This window comes from Theropithecus gelada, chromosome 9 (assembly GCF_003255815.1).
Source record: "Theropithecus gelada isolate Dixy chromosome 9, Tgel_1.0, whole genome shotgun sequence".
Lineage (NCBI taxonomy): Eukaryota > Metazoa > Chordata > Mammalia > Primates > Cercopithecidae > Theropithecus > Theropithecus gelada.
The window spans coordinates 63,658,351-63,679,911 of NC_037677.1; the positions used below are offsets into that span (position 1 = coordinate 63,658,351).

General features: G+C 51.4%; 1 protein-coding gene across 7 annotated transcripts in view; it reads left to right on the forward strand.

Annotated features, from left to right (window-relative positions):
* LRRC20 (leucine rich repeat containing 20) overlaps positions 1-21,561 on the forward strand; it is an 87,077-nt gene that overhangs the window by 54,063 nt on the left and 11,453 nt on the right. For 6 of the 7 annotated variants that reach the window (XM_025397312.1, XM_025397309.1, XM_025397313.1 and 3 more), the window contains one exon: positions 4,094-4,261. The exons of the other annotated variant lie outside the window; for it this stretch is intronic. In XM_025397312.1, the coding sequence (XP_025253097.1) occupies positions 4,094-4,261 (168 nt within the window). The remainder of the gene's footprint in view (positions 1-4,093; positions 4,262-21,561) is intronic. 7 annotated transcript variants of the gene reach the window in all.

Sequence of the window (21,561 nt, forward strand, 5' to 3'; positions counted from 1 at the left end):
CCTCTGTGGCCCATACAGGCCTTACTGACACACAGGCTGTGAACTGCGGATTTGAAGGTGCTGTTGGCAGCCAGACCATGGAGCATGGCAGCCTGTTCCTAGGAAGTGAGGGCTTAGAGAAATGCGCTAAACAAGAACCAACTAGCCAGAGAAAGTGGACCGTGTTCTCAGCTAAGAAGAAATGTGTGTTCCAGCGAAGTGACTTCTGAGTAACTCCATGGGGCAGCTGCCCCCAGCCTGGAATGTGCTCTTCCCGCCAACGCCAGACTGGTATAAATCCACCCAGGGCCCTGATTCCTCATCTGGCAACAGTGTCCAGAGGGAAATGAATAACATTATTTTTGTGGGACGCACTAACAACTATTTTCTTTCCTTCTTTTTTTTTTTTTTTTTTTTGAGATGGAGTTTTCTCTTGTTGCCCAGGCTGGAGTGCAATAGCACAATCTCAGCAACTGCAACCTACACCTCTTGGGTTCAAGGGATTCTCCTGCCTCAGCCTCCCAAATAACTGGGATTACAGGTGTATGCCACCACGCCTGGCTAATTTTTATATTTTCAGTAGAGACAGCATTTCACCACGTTGGCCAGGCTGAACTCCTCACCTCCAGTCATTCGCCCGCCTCGGCCTCCCAAAGTGCTAGAATTACAGATGTGAGCCACTGCACCCAGCCTATTTTCTTTTTATATAAGTAAAAAAGAACAAATCAATTTTAAGGACAAACAGTGGTGTGTATGGAACAGATATTTGGCAGAACTGGGAGGGTGATATATTCATTCATTCATTCACTCATCACTAATTCATTTATATAATCATCATAATGTACTCATCATTGTTGAGCACTCACCATGTACTGGGCAGTGTCATGCACACGTTTCTACAATGCAGGCAAAGCTCACCCTCGTGCAGCCTTACCTTCTCATGGGAAGAGGCAGTGAATACACAGGTAAGTCAGCATGTTAGGTGATAACATGCTATGAAGGTAAATACTGCAGAGAGTGGGAATCCAATGGGAGGGGATCTTACTTTAGATAGAGTAACATTTGAGCAAAGACACACATAAAGTCAGGTAGCAAGCCTCACAAATATGTGGGTAAAGAGCATTTTATTTTTATTACTTATTTACTTTTGAGACATCCTGGGCTCTGTTGCCCAGGATGGAGTGCAGAGGCACCATCATGGCTCACACTGCAGCCTCCACCTCCTGGGCTCAAGTGATCCTCCCACCTCAGCCTCCTGAGTAGCTGGGACTACAACCACACACCACCATGCCTGGCTAATTTTTTTGTATTTTTTATAGAGACAGGGTTTTCCTATGCTGGTCTTGAGCTGCTGGCCTTAAGTCATCCTCCTGCCTTGAGCTCCCAAAGTGTGGGATTACAGGCATAAGCCACTCTGCCCAGCCCCCAACACTGTGACCTAATGATGGATAGCAGCGTTCTGTGATTTAAGGTGTGGCTATTCAAGAACCTGGCTGCCAGGGGAGGCCTGGGTTTGCATGAAGCGAACACTGGACCTGTTGATGGAACCTTGGGTTCTGACGTCCCTGAAGATGGAAAAATGGAAGGCAGTCCAGGCCCCCTGCAGTGTCTATTTGCCTCCTGAGGGGAGAAGAGTCATTGTTCAGCACGTATTTGCTGAGTGACACAAGGTGTCTGCAAGAGGCTGGATGTAGGGACGAAGATGAATCAGATGTAGTTCCTGTCTCCCCAGAGCCCCAGTGTGCTGGAGCAGGGCACTTGCAGTGGGGCTGGTAGTCAGGCGCGCGTGCGTGTGTGTCTGTGTGTGTGTGTGTGTGTGTGTGTGTGTGTGTGTGTATGCAGAGCACTGGGAAGGGTGCAGGGGGTCAGCTTTCACTGTAGGGATACCTGGGAAGGGCTGTGGGGAGCTCAGAGCAGCTGCGTTGTGGGGCTATGGAAGAGCAGGTGTGGACACTGAGCGGGGCAGGGCCAGCTGCAAAACTGGTGGGGCACAGAGAGAAATGACTCCAGAAATCAGGGGTCATTTTTCTAAAAGTTACATAGGAAGCTTTTTCCTTTCTTTTGCAGTCTCTCTCAATGTGTCATGGTGCCTTTCATTTACTCTTTCATGTCGTTCTAAGTAAGGAAAGATCAAAATTTAGCATGAATTTTACCATTTATCTTTATGTTGTGGAATGCCAGTTTTAAGTGCGATTATGAGAGCATTAAAAACGTGTAGAATCATGAAATTATATAATTCATATTTTGTGGCTTATTTTCTCCGGAGGTGCCTGGAGTAGGCCAGAAGGACAAACTCAAACCAGACTCAGGAAGGTTGGAAGGCGGAAGGGAGGAAGGACAGACTCAGAGGGCCCGGGGCCCCTGTCCACAATGCAGGGCACCCATGCAGCCACCCTCAGGCCTGACAGCTGCTAGGTTTCTGCTCTTACCAGATGCTGGACTGACTGCCTTCCACCCTGGCCTGGGGTGATCTGAAGAAGCTGAGCCAGGTTTTCCCTTCCTAAGTGTCCACCACCCTCAGCCATGGCAGGCAGGCAACTCCAAGGCTCTTTAAACCTGTGCGTCAGGACCTGCCCAGTACCTAGCTCAGGGGTGGGTAAGAGGCTCACTCCTGCTAAGCCCCAGGGGCCCTGAGTGAGGGTGAGGGAGAGCTGCTGCCTACGTGCTCCACCCTGAGACACATGGAACGCACACCTGACTGTGACCCTCCCTGCTGAGGTGGAGGGCTGCAGTGTCATTGCAGAGCGGGGATGGGGAGGCGGAGGCCAGGCGGGAGAGCCGGCAGCCATCCTGGGGAGGCAGTAGGAGGTTGGATCATGTGCGAGCTCAGACTCCATGACCCAGCTCCACTGACAAAATACAGGTTCAAGGATAAAATTATTAAGACTTCAAGATGGCCATACAGGGCATTCCACCCCAAGTGTGGGGCCCTTCTGATCGTGAGACCTCGTGTGAATATACTGGCCCCATGCCCACAAAGCCAGCCCTGGGAGAAGAACTGGGGGACATTCTTCAGGTTACTCAGCATTTCTGGGCCTCAGTTTCCCTCGGGTCAGACAGGGTGGGGAGAGACTCACTGTAAGGCCACACCTGGACGGGGACTGGGCAGCCCCTAGGACCTCAGCTCTGCCTCTCCCTGTCATGCTGCTTCACCTGTGTTCACAGATTAATCTCCCCACAGCCCTAGAGATAGGCATTGTGATGTTAGCTCCTTTCTACAGGTGAGACGATGTCCTTTCTGTGGGGATTAAATAACGTCCTAAGGAAGAACAGTGAAAGCAGGGGCATGGCAAGTGTGTACCCAAGCATGGGGACCCCAGGTCCTCCTCCCGTCAGCCCTGGGCTGTGCTCCTCTGCCACCTACCGCCCTTGCTTCCTGCCCCCCAGCTCTCCTCCCTGCACAGGGCCCTGTGGGCACCCGGCTTCTGTCACTAAATCACAGCATCTCAGCTTCAGCCCACACTATATCTGGCCCCATCTCTTGGCACTGCCTCAGCCGGGTTCCCAGCAGAGGGACTCCCCCGACCCAGCTACCTTCCAACGCAGGTCCCTGCATGTGTCGCTAGCCAACTTTCAGAGCGGCTGCTCTCAGAGCAGGAACCCACCCACGTTGGGTCAGCTGTGGTTGGCCAGGGGAGAAGGGGCACATGACACTGAAAGAATGTGGCTGCCCCTGGTGGCCCCTTGAGCAGGGAGGGCCATGGAGAGTGGTGTCCCCTAAATGGAGTATGGGGAGCCCCGAGGGGGAGAGGCTGCCCATCCTGACCTGCCCCATCAGGGCCTGGAGCTGAAGCTTTGTCTGAGGGAGGAGCCAGTACCTCCTGACCCCTCGCTGAGGCCCAGGCTTCTGCTGGGAGAGCCTTCCATTCCAAAGCCAGCAGCAGGCGACCTCAGCTGGAGTGACAGGTGACAGGCCCCGGGCAGTGGTAGGAGGGTGACCCTCCTCTAGTGCAAATAAACATGGAATCAATCCTGTGCGGGGCTCCCTCTGTGGCCTAGGGCTTCCTCTATGCCTTCCTGGCCCCAGCAGGGTGAGAGCCACAGCAGGCAGTCACTGTGGTCTCGGGGTGTCCCCCTCCTCATCCTGTTCTCTCTCCTTCCCTGCACATGGCAGAGCTCCGCCTGGAGGGGAACTTCCTACACCGCCTCCCCAGCGAGGTCAGTGCCCTGCAGCACCTCAAGGCCATTGACCTGTCCCGGAACCAGTTCCAGGACTTCCCTGAGCAGCTCACCGCCCTGCCGGCACTGGAGACCATCAACCTGGAGGAGAACGAGATCGTAGGTGAGTGGGCCTGGCCCACCTGGCCCTGGGCTGCTGCACGAGGCGCTCACAGGGCACAGGGCTCTGGAGTTGACCTTCACAGGCGGGAGGAAAAGCTTGGGCCTTCTGTCTCAGATGCCTAAGCAAAGGACATGGGGCCTGGGAAGGTACACATTTTGAGGCCCTGTCACCTGCTGGGTGCTGGGTGGGACACTGGCATTCCCTGGCAGGTAGATGGCCTTGGCTTTCACCACAGTGTAGCTGTGAACTAGCCACGCCACTGTGGACCACAAGCTCTCCCTCTCCAGATCTCACCTGCCAGCCTAGGCTGTCTCAGACCCTTCGGCTCTGGCCTGCTGTGTGCTTTTTCCTCCGTGAGTCCCCTGGCTTCACAGAGACCTCTTCATAGGGGTGAGCAGGGCCCACTAGACAGCCATGTTCAGCACAGCCTCTCTATGCCTTCCAGAACAAACACACTGCTCCCTGTCAGCCCAGCCCGCCAGGGCCCTCACCACCAGGGAACCAGGGGTCTGATAGGTGCCTTCTGCAAACAGCAAACCCCAGGAAGGTGGGTTCTGCTGAGGTCAGGAAGCTGTCCCTCCTTCCTCTTGCAGCAATTATGTGTCTTCTGTCTCATTAGGACCTCAGAGAGCCGCGCCTCAACTCCAGCTAGTGGTCCAACCTGCCCAGAGAACCGGGGCACTGAGTGGGGTCTCTGTGTGCCCTCCCCTCCGCAGCACCCTCCTTCGGTGGCTTGGCCCCAGTTCATTCTGTCTCACATGGCCTTGCCAGTGATGTTCATCATAACCCCCTTCAGTTATGCTTTCATTTCCCTTTTATAGCCATTATGCCATTTGATTAAAAGCAACATGAGGCCATTTCTCTGAGAGAGGAGCCAGTACCTCCTGACCCCTTGCTGAGGCCCAGGCTTCTGCTGGGAGAGCCTTCCATTCCAAAGTCAGCAGCAGGCAACCTCAGCTGGAGTGACAGGTGGTAGGCCCTGGGCAGTGGTAGAAGGGTGACCCCTCCTCTAGTGCAAATAAACATGGAATCAGCCCTGTGTGGGGCTCCCTCTGTGGCCTAGGGCTTCCTCTATGCCTTCCTGGCCCAGGCAGGGTGAGAGCTATTCTCCATCAGATGGGTCCTAGTAGTTTCGGCCCATGTGATGGGGAATGGCCTACCTCATGTGATGGCGAGTGCCCATCTGTCAGAGGTGCCACAGGCAGGACTCTGACCCTGGCTGGGTGGGAGATGAGACCAGCTGACCTTTGAGGTTCTGGATGTTTCCTTGGATAGATTAATCAACCGAGGCCCAAACACATCATGAGAGAGCATCGGGTCGTACAGTGACACTGCCGCGGTGCCAGGACAGTATGTGATTCCAGAACAGCCCTGTGCCCAGGATGGACTTCTCTTGCCTGGCCTCTGGGAAGCCCCTGGGGGGTGGGCTCTGGTTCAGTCTTATGCTCCCAAGACCAGAGTCCTCAAGTGTCTTGCCCCCGGATTGGCTTCTGGGTCACTGGGGCCTCTGAGTAGTCTCTAAGCAGAAGGAGCCTGCCCAGAAGTGCCTTGGCCTGCGCAGCTCTCCCTCCTGTGCTGTCCTGCTCACCCAGGGGCTTGCTTTTGAGCCCCTCGCCCCCTGCATTCCTGGCCAGGCCCTTCTTGCCTGGGTCCTTCCTCTCCTGTCTCTGTTCATTGTGGCCCCTCCTGATGCCTCCGCTTCCTTCTGCTGCTCATCAAATGGGGCAGTAACTGAGCGAGACCAGAGCTGGGTGTGCAGTGGGTGGACAGGTGGGTTTCACCAGCACCGGCTTTGGCTTCCCCATATCCTAACTGTGGCCTTGGAAGGCTCACAGCAGCTCTGTGAATCTCAGCGCCCTCTCATCTTTCAGATGAAGCTTATCCCCCACCCCCAAAAGGTGGTTCAAGATAAGAAGGTGGCTTTTCCCCAGGTAGGGGAGCAGGTCAAGTGGGTATCTATGTCGGCTGCAGTCCAAGAAGTGACTTGCACCAAAGTGGGCAGCAAGGATGGCCCAGATCTCCTGGTCCTTACCCTTCTAAAAGGCAGACAATATCTCTTAGCAGGCACAGCCACAGAGCAAAGATCGGCTGTTTTGGCTCCTCTTGCATAGACATATTCTGCTTTTCTGCAGAATGTCAGTAATAATTTCGACATGTGGAAGCATCTTACATCTTACCAAGAATGGTCATGTGCCATCCCACATCCACAGGGTGATGGTCTCCCTTTGACACAGGTAGAAACTAAAGCTCTAAGCCTTCATGGCCAAGTGCCTGTCACACACCTGGCCAGGTAAGAGAGACATCAGTGACTGGGCTGTGTTTCCCAGTCAGTTCAGCCTGGGATAGAGCCTCTGCTGCCCGGCCTCGGCCAGGCCCGGGTGATACAGAGAAGCCAGGGGCTGCCCCTGTCCAGGAGGGGCTCCTGGTTTACCTCAAGTGGCCAGCTGCTTCTGAAAGAGCTTGACTGATCCCAGGTCCCTGTCCACTGCAGGAGGCCTTGGTTGTTCTTCCCCTGCTCCCGAGCTGGAGAGAGGGGGCATATGGAGGCAGCCACTGTTTCCTTGCTGGAGTCTCCCTGCTTCTATTTTCTACTTCTCCCTGATCCATCTGAGTGATCTGAGTGGCTTCTCAACTTGCAGACCAGCAGGAGAGCCAGGCCACAGCCTTCATCCCCAGGCTGGAGGGAGGTGAGAATGAAAGGGCCTGCTGGAGGAAGGAGGGGCTGCAGTGACAGCAACGAGGTAGGGCTGCACTGTCTTCCATTATGGAAATAGTTCTGCACTCTTCGCTACTTGTAGCTGAGCTCCTGCAGCACCTCACTGGGATGATTGTAGAAGCTTAGGATGCCTTCAGAGTGGCTTATTTTTTCCTTCCAGAATGCTTAGAGGGTGGTGGAAAAAATAAAACAAAATTTTTATGAGAAATAAATTTGAGATGCATGAATTCCCTTTAAAGCTTTAGTAAGTGGGGAACAGGCAGCTCTGAAACAAGCCCCCAAGTGAATCATAAAGACAGCCACTCTAAAGGGACCTCCCCAAAGCATCCCCAGCCTGGCGCTGGAAAGACATGGAGGCTCTCAGCATCCAGGCGGCTGCCAGGATCAACTCAGTCATCCTCGTGTTTCCAAATAGAGCTGCCATGTGATCTTCCTCCACCCTCTGGGCCATTCTCAGGGAGAGAAGGAGGGAGGTTGGGATAAGACAGGGCATGGAGGCTGAGAGGGACAAGGATACCTCTGTCTGCTTTCTGATACCAACCACTGGGAGGTGGTGCCTGACCTTGGTGCTCACTGGTAGCTTAATGCCCTCAGGTTTCCGGTCTGTGTGGCACGTGGATGCCTTTGTTGCCACCTTTAGCACACGGCCCTCTGGTCTATGTGTGTGACCCTTCTCTGCCATCCCCAGCTCTGCCAGCATTGGGCATGGTGTGCGGCATACAGCAGGCGCTCAGCTGGGTGGGAGCATTGTGTAGAGCGGGAATTCCAAAGCCTCGAAGCTCCTCTGAAATAAATGAGACAGGATAGGGCAGAGTTTTTCAAGTTGCATACTATGACCTGCTAGTGGATTGTTAAGTCAGTGGGTTGAGAGCAACAATTTTTTAATGCAATAAAATAGAAAATGTCAGAGTACATCATCACGTATCAAATGGTATGTTGTAACTTTTAATTTCAGTTTTACTATGTGCATGCACAGATCGATCTATCTATCTATCTATCTATCTATCTATCTATCTATCTATCTATCTATCTATCTATCTATCTATCTGTCTGTCTCCTGGTAAATGATGAAAAATGGTATTTCTTACTCTTAGTCATGATGAAAAAATATTGAAAGCCGCTCTTATGAGTTGTCCTGCAGAGATTTGGGGGTCTGTTCTCAGCCAACTCAGCCACCCGTCCTCCCCAGCTCATGCCCCAACCACATTATACAGCTTTCCTCCTCTCATCCCTCCCCTTCACCCACCCCGCATGGCCTGTGCTCTCAGTCTGGAAGTCTTTTCTCATGTCTTACCATTTTCTCTGCCTGTGGCCAAATCCCCTGGGTCTGAAGGTCTGGGCCCAGTTCAGGTGAAAGGGAAGCAGAGCAGGTCAAGGGGCTTCTCCCTTTCCCAGCTGACTCCCTGGCAGACACACAGCAGCAGGTGTCTCCCGCCCAGATGAGAGGCTTCTGGGGTCCTTGGGGACTGGCCTGCCAGGACATAGTTATTTACTCTAGGCACTTGCAAGAGGAAGAAAAGGGTTCGTAGCTTAGAATATTTGTTCAGACAAGAGCCATTTATAAGTTTCTGGGATATGAGATAGTTCCTATATTTTTCAAATCAGAAAGTGGTGTATGGAAGTTTTTAAGTATTTATAAATAAGACCACCTGGGAAATGTCATCTCTGGAGAAGGAGAGGCTGCAGAGATGAATGAGATGCAAGTCTCGACCTCAAGTAGCTTACAGGTATTAGTGTCAGCAGACACTAGATGGCTAGATAGCACCTGGTCACGGGCATAGGGGAGGGCAGATGTGCCATGGAGAGCTAGGGAGAGGACTCTCAGTGGGAGGGTAGCTGTCCTTGTGTCCTTGTGGGAGGATTTCTAAGGAGGTGGAGGCATGTAGTCTGAGTGATGACATGGGGACATGATTGGTGGGGGCAGTCAGCTTGTTCACCCCAGTAGCCGACACACATGACTTGAAGGTGGATGCGGGGCAGCGGGGCCTCACCACTTGCTCCCTGGTACTTGGTGCTGCTTAGCAATTCAGTCCCGGAACATGTGAGGGTGAAGACAAACATCACATATTTGAGAGACTTCATTTTGCCCAGTAAGAGATATTATTTCAGTTAAGCTGGAATTTAACTTTCCATAACCCTCAGTTCTCTGTTTTTGTTTTTTTTTTCCTATGCACCCATTGCTCCAGAGAATACACGAGATTAGAGGAAAACAAGTCTTCATTAAGAATTTAAGCTGGGGCCGGGCGCGGTGGCTCAAGCCTGTAATCCTAGCACTTTAGGAGGCCGAGACGGGCGGATCACGAGGTCAGGAGATCGAGACCATCCTGGCTAACACGGTGAAACCCTGTCTCTACTAAAAAATACAAAAAACTAGCCGGGCGAGGCGGCGGGCGCCTGTAGTCCCAGCTACACGGGAGGCTGAGGCAGGAGAATGGCATAAACCTGGGAGGCAGAGCTTGCAGTGAGCTGAGATCCAGCCACTGCACTCCAGCCTGGGCGACAGAGTGAGACTCCATCTCAAAAAAAAAAAAAAAAAAAAAAAAAAGAATTTAAGCTGGGCATGGTGGCTTACACCTGTAATTCCAGCACTTTGGCAGGCCAAAGTGGGAGAATTGCCTGAGCCCAGGAGTTTGAGACCAACCTGGACAACATGGCAAAACCCCATCTCTACAAAAAGTACAAAAATTAGCCGGGTGTGGTAGTGTGAACCTGTAGTTCCAGCTACTCGGGAGGCTGAGGTGGTAGGATCAATTGAGCCTGGGAGGTTGAGGTTGCAGTGAGCTGTGATTGCACCACTGCACTCCAGCCTCGGCCACAGAGTGAGACCCTGTCTCAAAAAACTAAAACAAAAAAGAATTGATTAAATAGAATAACAACACTACAACACTTTTTTTTTTTTTTTCTTTGAGTTGGGGTCTCGCTCTGTCACACAGGCTGGAGTGCAGTGGCATGATCTTGGCTCACTGCAACCTCGACTTCCCAGGCTCAAGTGATCCTCCCACTTCAGCCTCTCAAGTAGCTGGAACCACAGGCACACACCACCATGCCTGACTAATTTTTGTATTTTTGGTAGAGATGGGTTTTTGCCATGTTGCCCTGGCTGGTCTCAAATTCCTAAGCTCAAGTGATCTGCCTGCCTCGGCCTCCCAAAGTGCTGGGATTACAGGTGCGAGCCACTGCGCCCAGCCAACAGCACTTTTAAGAGGAAAAGTATCTGTGTCATATAGGATATTTTGGGCTGCATTTACTTAATTCTGTCTTTGTCCTGTTTCACCTCTTACTATCCCAGCCAATATTTCTCAAAGTGTGGTCCCAGGACCAGCAGCAGTAGCATTGCTAGAGAACTGGTTAGAAATGCACATTCCCTGGCCTCGCCGCAGACCTACATCAGAAACTCTAGGGAGGGGGCAGCAGTCTGTTGTAATACCCGCCCCCCGATGCCCCGCTTTCTGATTCACATGCATGCTGAAGCCTGAGGAGCTCTGCCTGGGCTTTCAGTTCTCAAAGTGGCATCCATAGGCCAGCAGCATGGGCATCCCAGAAGCCTGTTAGAAATGCAGAACCTTAGGTTTCACTTCATACCTCCTGAGTCAGAATCTGCACCTGAGCAAGAATCCCTGGTGATTTGTTTGTATAGTAAGTCCTCATTTAATAAGGACTGTGCCAACACCTGGCCTGCTGCCCATCCTATGGACCCACCAACCCTCAGTAGAATGGGGTCAGCAGGAAGTAGGGAATCTTGGCCGAAACAAATGCTTCTGGACTCAAAGCTCTGCCTCCTGCCAGGCCAAACAGTGGCATAGTGGGAGGCTTCAGACCTCCCAGCTTGCCAGGGAGGGTGCCTTGACCTGTCAGTGCCAGCTGCCCTCAGAACTTCCTCTGGGCTCATAAGGCAGATTGAAACATGGTCACAAAAGTCTTGTCAGTGTCCCCTGGGACTGCCTGCCTGTCTTCAGCCTGGATGACACAGAGAGGGAGACGCCTGACTAGGCCTGGGGGCTCACGCCTGTAATCCCAGCACTTTATGAGGCCAAGGCAGGAGGATCGCTTGAGGCCAGGAGTTCAAAACCAGCCTAAGCAACATAATGAGGCCCCCATCTCTACAAAAAAATTTTAAAAACCATTAGCCAGGCATGGTGGTACACACCTGTAGTCCCAACTACTCAGGAGACTGAAGCAAGAGGAGTACTTGAGCCCAGGAGTTCAAGGCTGCAATGAACTATGATTGCAACACTGTACTCCAGTCTGGGTGACAGAGGGAGACTTTGTCTCAACAACAACAACAACAATTAAAAAAGAAAAAAAGAAAAAAGAAAGGGAGACTCCCATGGTGAAAACAGAAGCTGAGGCAGGGCGCGGTGGCTCATGCCCGTAATCCCAGCACTTTAGGAGGCCAAGGCAGGCGGATCACGAGGTCAGGAGGTCGAGGCCATCCTGGCTAACACAGTGAAACCCCGTCTCTACTAAAGAATACAAAAAATTAGCGGGGCATAGTGGCGAGCGCCTATAGTCCCAGCTACTCGGGAGGCTGAGGCAGGAGAGTGGCGTAAACCCGGGAGGCAGAGGTTGCAGTGAACCGAGATTGCACCACTGCGCTCCAACCTGGGCGACAGAGCAAGACTCCGTCTCAAAAAACAAAACAAAACAAAAACAGAAGCAGAAGCAGAAGCCAGGGCTCCCTCTTACACCTCCTTCTGCTTCTCTCCTGATGACTTGTGTCTCCCTGCGGGGTAGAGAGCCTCTGAATCAAACTCCGCTCAATCCTGACCACTTTCCACGTTCAACTCTTGCCTGTTCTCCCTTCCTTATCCTTGGCTTCTCAGAATTTTGTAGTAAGAAAGGCAAAGGTCTGAAGCCCCACACACAACATTAGCATGAGCAGGCCTCCTCCTCTCTGCGAATTCCTCATCTGCAGAGTGGGGAGGACAGTGCCACCCACTGGAATCGGGTCTGGAGGCAGCGTCACTGTGATCACCTCCTGCCTTAGCCCACCACCTGCCGCTCAGCCCACCTGGAGTCCTGACCACATGCTGCCTGCTCACTCCTTGAAGGCCCTCTAACCCATGGGGCCACTTGTTGCATATACTTCTTGCATGCACCCAGGGGCCAGGACAGAGGAGCCAGAGGGCACTGTTCAGAGGTATAATGGAGGCTAGCCAATGGTTGCAGGGCCCAGGGCCAGAGGCAGCTGGCCAGGGAAGGTCTGCCATAGTTGGCCTTCTGGAAGATTCTGAGTGTCCAGCCCCCAGCAGAGTTGTGGCGCCCCCCCCCTGGTCCCCCAGAGCCCCCCCCCCCCCACCCCTCCTTCTCCCCATGCACACACCTGGAAGCATGCTGCTCTGTCATTTCAGGTCTCAGTCTCGGGTCCCATTGTGGCTCACAGAGTAGGGACAAATAATTTCTGCAGAGAAGGTAACTGACAGGAGGAATCCCCCACTTACCACTATAAGGATGATGGAAAGGAGCTTGTGTGGGGAGGCTGCAGGTCTGTGTCTGAGTCCCAGCTTCAACACCATCTGTGTGAGGTCGATTAACTGGAAACAGAGACTGAGTTTCAAATCTGAAAAATAGGAAGATAGTCCTTACCTATATCCTCACAGCCCTCTCCAGAGGATAAGATGAAATTAATGCACACACCGCATTTTATAAAGCATAAAATTCTTCATGGACTTCAAGGGGATTGTTGATCCTCCCCCCATGTAAGTATCTGCATATGTAAAGGGGCCCCTCTACGTCCTGGTTGGTAGATCATGATGACTAACCTTCCCATGCCTGATACCTCCTGGTTATAAAGCGCCTTCCCCCACTGTGCTTCCCCTAATCTCCCAGACACCTGATCAGGAAGTGCAGGAAACAGAAACCATGTGGGCATTTTAAGTAAAAAGGGATTCATGGGGACTTAGGTTCTTACAAAAGCATGGGAGGCTTTGGCAGTGGCTGCAGGCTGGGCTGCCAACCGTTACTCTCAGAACACTGCTGATGAACCCTCCAGGTGAGTTATTCCCTCCCATAGTCAGGAATGGGAGAGCAGGAGGCCGCAGTGGAACTGGTGAGCTCATGTCATTCTGCAGGACTGCCAAGTAGGGATTGGGAGGCCAATGCAGGTGGCCTGGACCCTGGGATGCTAAGACAGAAACTCACACCCTATCCCCTCTGGGGCACTGACTGGCCGACCCTAACTGCAGGGGATCAAGGAAATGTGGGTTTATGTTTCCAGCAAGTTGTTCAATTTCTCAGTATCTCCATTTCCTTCTCTGGATGATACTGGATTAAATGAGTCAGTATATGCAGTGTACTTCGAACCATGCTGACATGCAGTGAGCTCTCTGTATGGTGGTAGTTGCTCTCTAAGAATGTAAGGAGCAGCTCAGATGAGGGCTTGTGGAATGTAATCATGGTCTGTTAGAGTTGGGCAAGACCTCAATGAGTTGGGCAAGACCTCAGAGTGACCCTGGTGTAGCATGGAAAGATTAGAGCCAGTAACTGGCCAGTACAGAATGGCAGGCTGGCTGCAACGGACTGACAGTGCTGGGGTGGCAGGGGATCCTTCCTCCTTCCCTCCCTCCCTGTCTTCCTTACCACATCGGTAAAAGGGATTCGAGATGGCCACCTAGTATCTGGAAGAGGGAGCAATCATGATGCACAGCCTTCAAGCCTGACAAGGATTGGACTAGGCAGGGACCCTCTGGGTTGGCACATCTGGGAGGACAAAGTCAAACCTGTGGCACTTCTCTCCTGCCCCTGGATCTGGGGCTCCACGCCCATCTGGAGGGATGTTGATTTGTCCCCTCCCTGGGTATGGAGTTTGGATTGCTCCCTGAGCACAGCCAGCTTCCCAGAGTCTGAGCCTTGCCCCGACCCCTGTGCGCTGAGTGTCACAAGTCCCATGAAAGAATAACTTGCCCTCTGAGGTGGTAGCTTCTTGTCTGCATGCCCAGCAGCTTCATGCCTTCTGCCCTACACACCCTTGCTTGGTGTATGCAGAGCTCTGAGTTGTACTCACAAGCATCAAGCAGTAGGTGCAGGCATCGATCGTGTTAGCCAGCACTTAGGAGGTGGTCATTAGACAAACAGTGCAGGCAGCGCTTGCTGGCTGTGCAGCCGCACTGAGGGAGAGGTTGGGATTAAACAAACAGGTGTCAACAGCAATTAGTGCAAATTAGACGTGGCCTTCAGACACGAGAGTGCAGGAAGCTCCTGTTTGCAGCCCCTGCCCCACTTGTGTTCACCCGCAGGGAAGTAGCAAGCCACACACTTGGTCTTTGCCCAAATGGCATTCTCTGTGCCAACCACTGTGTGGTGAAACCTGGGTGAACCAAAACCTCCAGCTGTCCAGGATACTGTTGGTGCTCTGCTGGTAGCACACAGGCCAACAGCAAGAAGTTCTTTGACCCTTGTTTAAAACACAAGAAAAGGGCCGGGCGCAGTGGCTCATGCCTGTAATCCCAGGACTTTGGGAGGCTGAGGTGGGTGGATCACTTGTGGTCAGGAGTTTGAGATTGACCTGGCTGACGTGGTGAAACCCCGTCTCTACTAAAAATACAAAAATTAGCCAGGCGTGGTGGCGTGTACCTGTAGTCCCAGCTACTCGGGAGGCTGAGGCAGGAAAATTGCTTGAACCCAGGAAGCAGAGGTTGCAGTTAGCCAAGATTGCACCACAGCACTCCAGCCTGGGTGACAGAGTGAGACTGTGTCTCAAAAGAAAAAAATAAATTAAATTAAATTAAAAAATAAAACACAACAAAAGACTTCCAGGCTGCATTTACTGCCACTCTCCACTACTGCCTGTCCCTGTCTCTGTCCAGAGTGCTGGAGAGCCGCCTGATGCCCTGGATCTCCAAGCCCAGCCTTGCAAGGATGCCTTATCCAAAGAATAAAAGGCTTGTGGGGATATGGACATGGGCATGTAACCATAATGGGTTTGTTGCCTGATGCACTCAGCAAGTCAGTACGCCAAGACACTGGGTTGCAGCAGAGAAAGAGGTTTAATCATAGAGTCACTGAATGAAGACATGAGAGGATACCTCAAATCTGTCACCCCAAGGAATTTGGAATTAGAGTTTTTAACAGTTTGGGAGTGGGCCGAAGCATGGAGATCATTAATGGGTGGAAGAGTGCAGGGTGAGGTCATGGGACAGGGAGAGGAAGCAGCTGTGCTTTCATGCTGATACTGATCCTCTGGGGGGGTTTCCAGACTGGTTGCTGGAACTGGGGATCTGAAAAACATCTTAAGCTATCCTGCAGCAAAAGCTCATGATTCTAATGTCAGTGATCCTGTCTATAGGAACAACAGGGACATGAATCGATTTATAAACAATCTTTGGACCCTAATGTCAGAAATCCTATCTACAGGAACAACTGAGATACACATGGTCAGGATCTTGTGCTGTGTGACTTCCAGCAACAAGGAAGTGGGCCAAAGTACAGCCCAATTAATGCTTAATTATAACTGTATTTCAGTCCAGAATGTGGCATGCAATTTTTGTCAACACTCTGGGGACACTTTTAAATTTAGGCATTTGGGAAATGTTCCTTCATTCACCAGTTGCTGTTTTTAACTAAGTGATTTACTTTGTGCTGGAGCTGAGCTACACCGAGCTCGAGACACAAATAGAACAAACACACTCCCTGCTCTCACAGAGCTCCTGGCGTTGTCCCGTGTGCTAGTGACCATTTGCTGCACACCCAGCTCTTCTCTAAGCACTTTCCAAGGATGCTCTTGTTTAATCCTCATGACAACTTTATGAGGCAGATACTATTATTCTCCTCAGGTGAGGAAACCAAGGCACAGGGAGATTAAATAACTTGGCCAAGGTCACTCCATCTGAGCCAGGATTCCAACCCAAGTAGTCTTGCTGCAGACTATTCAGGACAGTGCTTTGCATAGGGAGAGATTTTTGCACATAGCTATAGGGGGATAGAAAGCCACAGGAACATTATGGCTGAAGTGCATAACTTTGGTTGGAAGGAAACCCTTTTGGGGTGGAGAGAACAGTGTAAGGTAATGAGGCAGGTTTCCCTAGACCAGGTAGGCAGTCAGCCCCACTCCTGCTAGCTTTGGTCAACTCTGCAAGTCGGGGGAGGGTGGCACCCAGAATAGAAGTACTGTGCAAAAATATTCACCAGATTCTCTTATTAATCTTCACTGAGAAGACCAGTGGTGCTCAGACTAGCTGTGCATTCAAATCATTGGGCAGGCTTTTAAAACTCCATGTCCTGACCACACCCCATGCCGATTAAATCAGAGTCTCTGATGGTGGGATTCGGGCTTCATGATTTTTTAAAGCTGTCAATGTAGTTGCCCAGTGGTTTCTTCTTGCCTGCTGCCCAGGAAAACCAATTCACTGAGAACAGCAGGTTTCGCAGCAAAGAAAGAGTTTAATAATCACAGGGCCAGCCAAGCCAGAGGATGGGAGAGAAATCTCAAATCAGCCTTCTTGAGAATTTAGAGGTTAGAATTTTTCAAGGATAGTTTGTCAGGCAGGAGGCTAGGGAAAGGGGAATGCTGACTGGTTGGGTTGGGGATAAAGTCATAGGAGGTTGAAGCTGTCTTCTTGCGCTGAGTCAGTTCCTGGGTGCAAGACCAGCTGAGCCAGTTTCTTGGTATGGGTTACTGGTTGATATGGTTTGGCTGTGTCCCCACCCAAATCTCATCTTGAATTGTAGCTCCCATAATTCCCATGTGTTATGAGAGGGAGCCGGTGGGACATGATTGAATCATGGGGTGGTTTCCCCCGTACATTCTCGTGCTAGTGAATAAGTCTCACGAGATTTGGTGGTTTTATAAGGGGTTTCCCCTTTCACTTGGTTCTCATTCTGTCTTGCCTGCTACCATGTAAGACATGCCTTTCACCTTCTGCCATGATTGTGAGTCCCTTAAACCGCTTTTTCTTTATACGTTACCCAGCCTCTGGTATGTCTTTATCAGCAGCCTGAAAACGGACTAATACACCGGTCCAGGTGGTGCCGGCTGGTTTATCAGAATGCAGACTCTGAAAGATACCTCAAACACCAATCATAGGTTTTACACTTGTGATGTTATCTGTAGCAGCAGTCGGCGAGGTTAGGAATCTTGTGACCCTGGCCACACGACTTCTGAACCATAATTCTAACCTTGTGCCTAACTTGTTAGTTTTACAAAGGTGGTCCCTGAGCAAGGAGGGAGTTAGTTTTGGGAAGAGACTGTTATTGTTTTTGTTTTAAGGTTAAACTACAAAGAAATTCCTCCCATAGTTAGCTTGGCTTACGCTCAAGAATGATCAAGGACAGCTTGTGAGGTTAGAAGCAAGATGGAGTCCACTATGTCAGATTTCTCTCCCTGTCATAACTTTTGCAGAGGCAGCTTTATCCAGATGATTCCAGCGTTCAGGCTAGATAGAACCACTGAGCTAGACCAGAACTTCCGATGAACGCTTCTGCCCCAGGTATGCACCACCAACTCCGAGGTAGGGAACACAGGCACATGGAAGGGGACAGCAAAATTGTCATTCTTTTCTGAGGCTCTTCGCAGAGCACCTTAACCAAAGCAGAGGAACTGAGAGAGCCCTGAGAGCAGCCTGTGGGAGGGCACAGGCCTTCCAGTGGCCGGAGTGCAGAAGGGAGGAGGAGGGAGAGTGCAGAGGGCAGGGAGGATAAATGTCAGGTATGGGCTCAGCAGTTTCAGCTGCTTATTTGGCTGTCTCCAGAGTGGCCAATAAGAAGACTGAGTCATTTCTGCAAAGAACTGTTATGATCTGGCTTTGATTGCATGTTAGATCAGGGTGCAGGGGAGTCTTTGGAGGGAAAGGCTGTGGTGGGTGGCCCCCTCGATGCCCATTAGCCCACCCTTGCTGGCCAGCCTGGGGCACAGAGGAGGAATCAAAGCCAAGGGTTTTTCTCCTTTGCTTTTCTTTCCCTGCAGCTCATACTTAAGGACAGAAAAATGTCTCTAGGTTTATTAGTAGATTCTTTTTTTTTTTTTTTTTTTTTTTTGAGACAGAGTCTCGCTCTGTCACCCAGGCTGGAGTGCAGTGGCTGGATCTCAGCTCACTGCAAGCTCTGCCTCCCGGGTTTAGCCATTCTCCTGCCTCAGCCTCCCGAGTAGCTGGGACTACAGGTGCCTGCCACTTCGCCTGGCTAGTTTTTTAGTAGAGACAGGGTTTCACCGTGTTAGCCAGGATGGTCTCGATCTCCTGACCTCGTGATCCGCCCGTCTCGGCCTCCCAAAGTGCTGGGATTACAGGCTTGATATTAGTAGATTCTTAAAACATCCTTTGCTTCCCATCCTGTCAATGGGCGTGCCCACCATACTTCCTGCACCTCACTAGCCCCCTCCTCCCTGGAGAGCACCGATGGTCCCACCCCACAGACCATGAGGTGGAAGGATGGTCTTAAAGATGAAAGGTTGAGGTTCAGAGACATGAAGGGGCTTGCCCGAGGGTGCACAACTTTAAATGGCAGTGCCAAAATTAGGGCCTGTGTCCCTGGCCCTTTTCACCCTGCCAAATGGCCCTTCATCAGCAGGAGACTCAGAACTCCAGTCTACCTGCAGTGTAGCTTTTTCTGCAGGCTAGAAGTCAGCCTGCAGGATTGTCAAGGCTGTGCAGTGTGCTCCTGGCTCTCTGAGGGCTGGAGCTGTACTATTTCCATTTACTCTGGCCCCACCCCTGCCAGGATGCCCAGTCCAGGGCCCTGTGGAGGTAGGGAAAGCTCAGCCCCTGTACCCACCTGACTCTGCCCAGCAGGGTGTGGTGGAGTGGTCTGAGAGGTGTGTGTGTGTGACCCCAGAGCCTTCTTGTTGCGGCATGACCCCCTGTCTCCGCCAGGTTACCACAGTCTGCTTGCTTATCTCTTGTGGCATTTTGAGAGGGGGTGTGCAGCTCAGCACAGCACAGCAGGGCGGCCTTGATCTTGGTTGTTTTTGTATCCAAGCACTAGAGCTGCCTTGAGGCTGAGATGTGGGGCCAGGGCTGGCCTAGATTCTCCAGCAATGCTAGAATCAGAGGCCAGCCAGCAGTTCTGGTTACCTCTGTGCTAGGCGCTCACCGCCCTTGACACTTCCCCAGGTCCTGAGCCCCTCCTTCTCACAGAGTGCCACTGTGGACGCCACACTGGACCAGGAGAGAGCTCTGGAGCCATCATTTGTAATCATCCTGCTTCTCAGTCAGTTCCACTGATGTGAATCAAGTTTACCCATCAATATTGCTAACAGTTAGTGAGATGGGGGCAAGGTGACCTCAGGGAAGTAATTTTCTGTAAACACTGCCCACTCTGCTTCTACTACTATTGATTACTCTAAACTTCCCACAGACATAGGTGGGAGTCCAGGGTTGCTGTCTGCAGTGGGAGAACGGCCAGGCAGTGCATAGTTTAATTCTGCTTGAGGTTTTCACCCTGCTATAGGCCACTGAGTCCTTGACTTTAGTCCCCACCTAAGACATGAAGCCTTGCAACAGAAGCCCATATACTTGGAGGCCATGGGAAAGTTAAAGGAACATTCCTCTGGCTTCATAGAAGGATTCTAGAACCTCACATCCTACATTCTATGGTCATAGGCTGAAAGAGATGGAAGTAAGCCCAGAATACCCTGTAGACTCAAAGCCTCTCATTATCTGGAATAGTGGAATGTTGGGGGCCGAGTGCAGTGGCTCAAGCCTGTAATACCAGCACTTTGGGAGGCCGAGGCAGGCGGATCACTTGAGGTCAGGAGTTCGAGACCAGCCTGGCCAATATGGTGAAACCCCATCTTTACTAAAAATGCAAAAATTAGCTGGGTGTGGTGGCATGTGCCTGTAATCCCAGCTACTAGGGAGGCTGAGGCGGGAGAATCACTTGAACCCAGGAGGCGGAGGTTGCAGTGAGCCAAGATCACGCTACTGCACTCCAGCCTGGGCAACAGAGCAAGACTGTCTCAAAAAACAAAAACAAACAAAAAAGTGGAACTTTGAAAACAACCTGGATGTCCAACAATAGGAACAGGAGCCAAAGTGGTACATCCATCCCACGGACTATGATGCAGCCATAGAAAGTCACCAATTTGTAACCTGAAAAGATATTTATGGCATGTCATGAAGAGCAGCATGCCATGACATGCTATCCAGGAGGCCATTTGGAAATACATATATGTGTGAGTGTATATACACACATACACAAACACATTAAACATTGGGGAAGGCCATATACCAAGACATTAATAGTGATTCATTCTAGATGATGGGACGTGATGATTTTACTTTTATTCATCAATATCTTCGCATTTTCTAAATTAGATTACTAGTATCAAAGGGGAGGACTAGGGTAAGTGTTTTATCATAGCCTTGGTCCACAGAGGCCTGGCCCTGACTGGCAAATGTGCACAGAATGGGTGAGGCCAGGGAATGGGCCCCAACTCTTGAGTGTAGCTGTTGTCACAGAGCTGATTAAGCAGCATTGATGGTGGATCTGCTGTTTGCCCAGCTCAGGGTGGTCTCAGCCTGAAGGGACTCATGGTCTAGTTCAGAAGGTTAGACATTCATTCATCCAACAGATATGGTGCACCCCATGGGCACTGTGCTTTGTGTCACATTTACAGGAGTGAACAGACATATTCACAGGTTGCAGAGCATGGTGCATGACATGAGTGTGGTATAAAGAAAGTGTTAAGAGAGTTTGGAAGGGGATGAAGGGGAGTGGCAAAGGAAGCAGCCTTTGAGCTGGGATTTGGGGAGAAGCAGGACGTGGTGAGTGGTGATGGGAGCACGGCCCATGGTACTGAAAGTAAAGCTGAGGTCCCTTTCCTCTCCAGGTACAACAGAGTCCAGAGACCACTGTGCTGTCTAGCCTCGGGACATTTATTTAACTTCTCCAAGCCTCAGTTTCCACATCCACAAAATGCAGATCATTTCATATTCTCTGCAGCCTCCGGCGATCTCCCTCTCTTGTCAGGATGCTGTGAGCATAAACGATCTTTCAGCTTTATCTAGAAACTCCCAGTTGCCTTCTTGGGCTTGTCACTTGTGAGCTTGACTGCTCTGATGTGTTGGTTCTGCCAGCTTTGGCATGTTTGATGGTCCCATCGCTCCTTCCTCTAAGCTGCTCAAATGACTTTTGCAGTTAAATTAGGGGAAAGAGCTATACCTAATCCCTGCTCTGTGCTTGTGAAAGCTATTACTGGCCTTTAGCAGGGTGGTTCAGAAAATGCCACAGACCCCGGAGAGGCCAGCTCTGTGGCAGACGTGGAAACAACAAGCTGAGACCCCGGCAGTGCCGCTCCCACTAGGCCTGGAGTCACGGGGATGTGTTCCAGGGCTGGGCTGCAGCGGGACTTCCTGCCATTCCCAGCAAGCCTGTGGCAGCAGCATGACAGGGGGACCCCCCTCCCACCCTCAGAAGTACTAGCCACTGTGGGGGCCACTGGCCTTCCCAGCTGAGGGACAGAGGAGACACGGAGTCCAGAGTGGGGAGGGTCCTTAGCAAGCCCCTGTTCAGCCTCCTCTGGAGAAACTGGGGCAGGATGAGTGGTCTTCAGTAGCAGATGGGAAGAGGGGTGACAGCAGCTCTGAGCCCCCATTTCTCAAGTGGGAATATCTTGACAACTGAGGTTGTGATCTCTCAGCCCAGGCTCCAG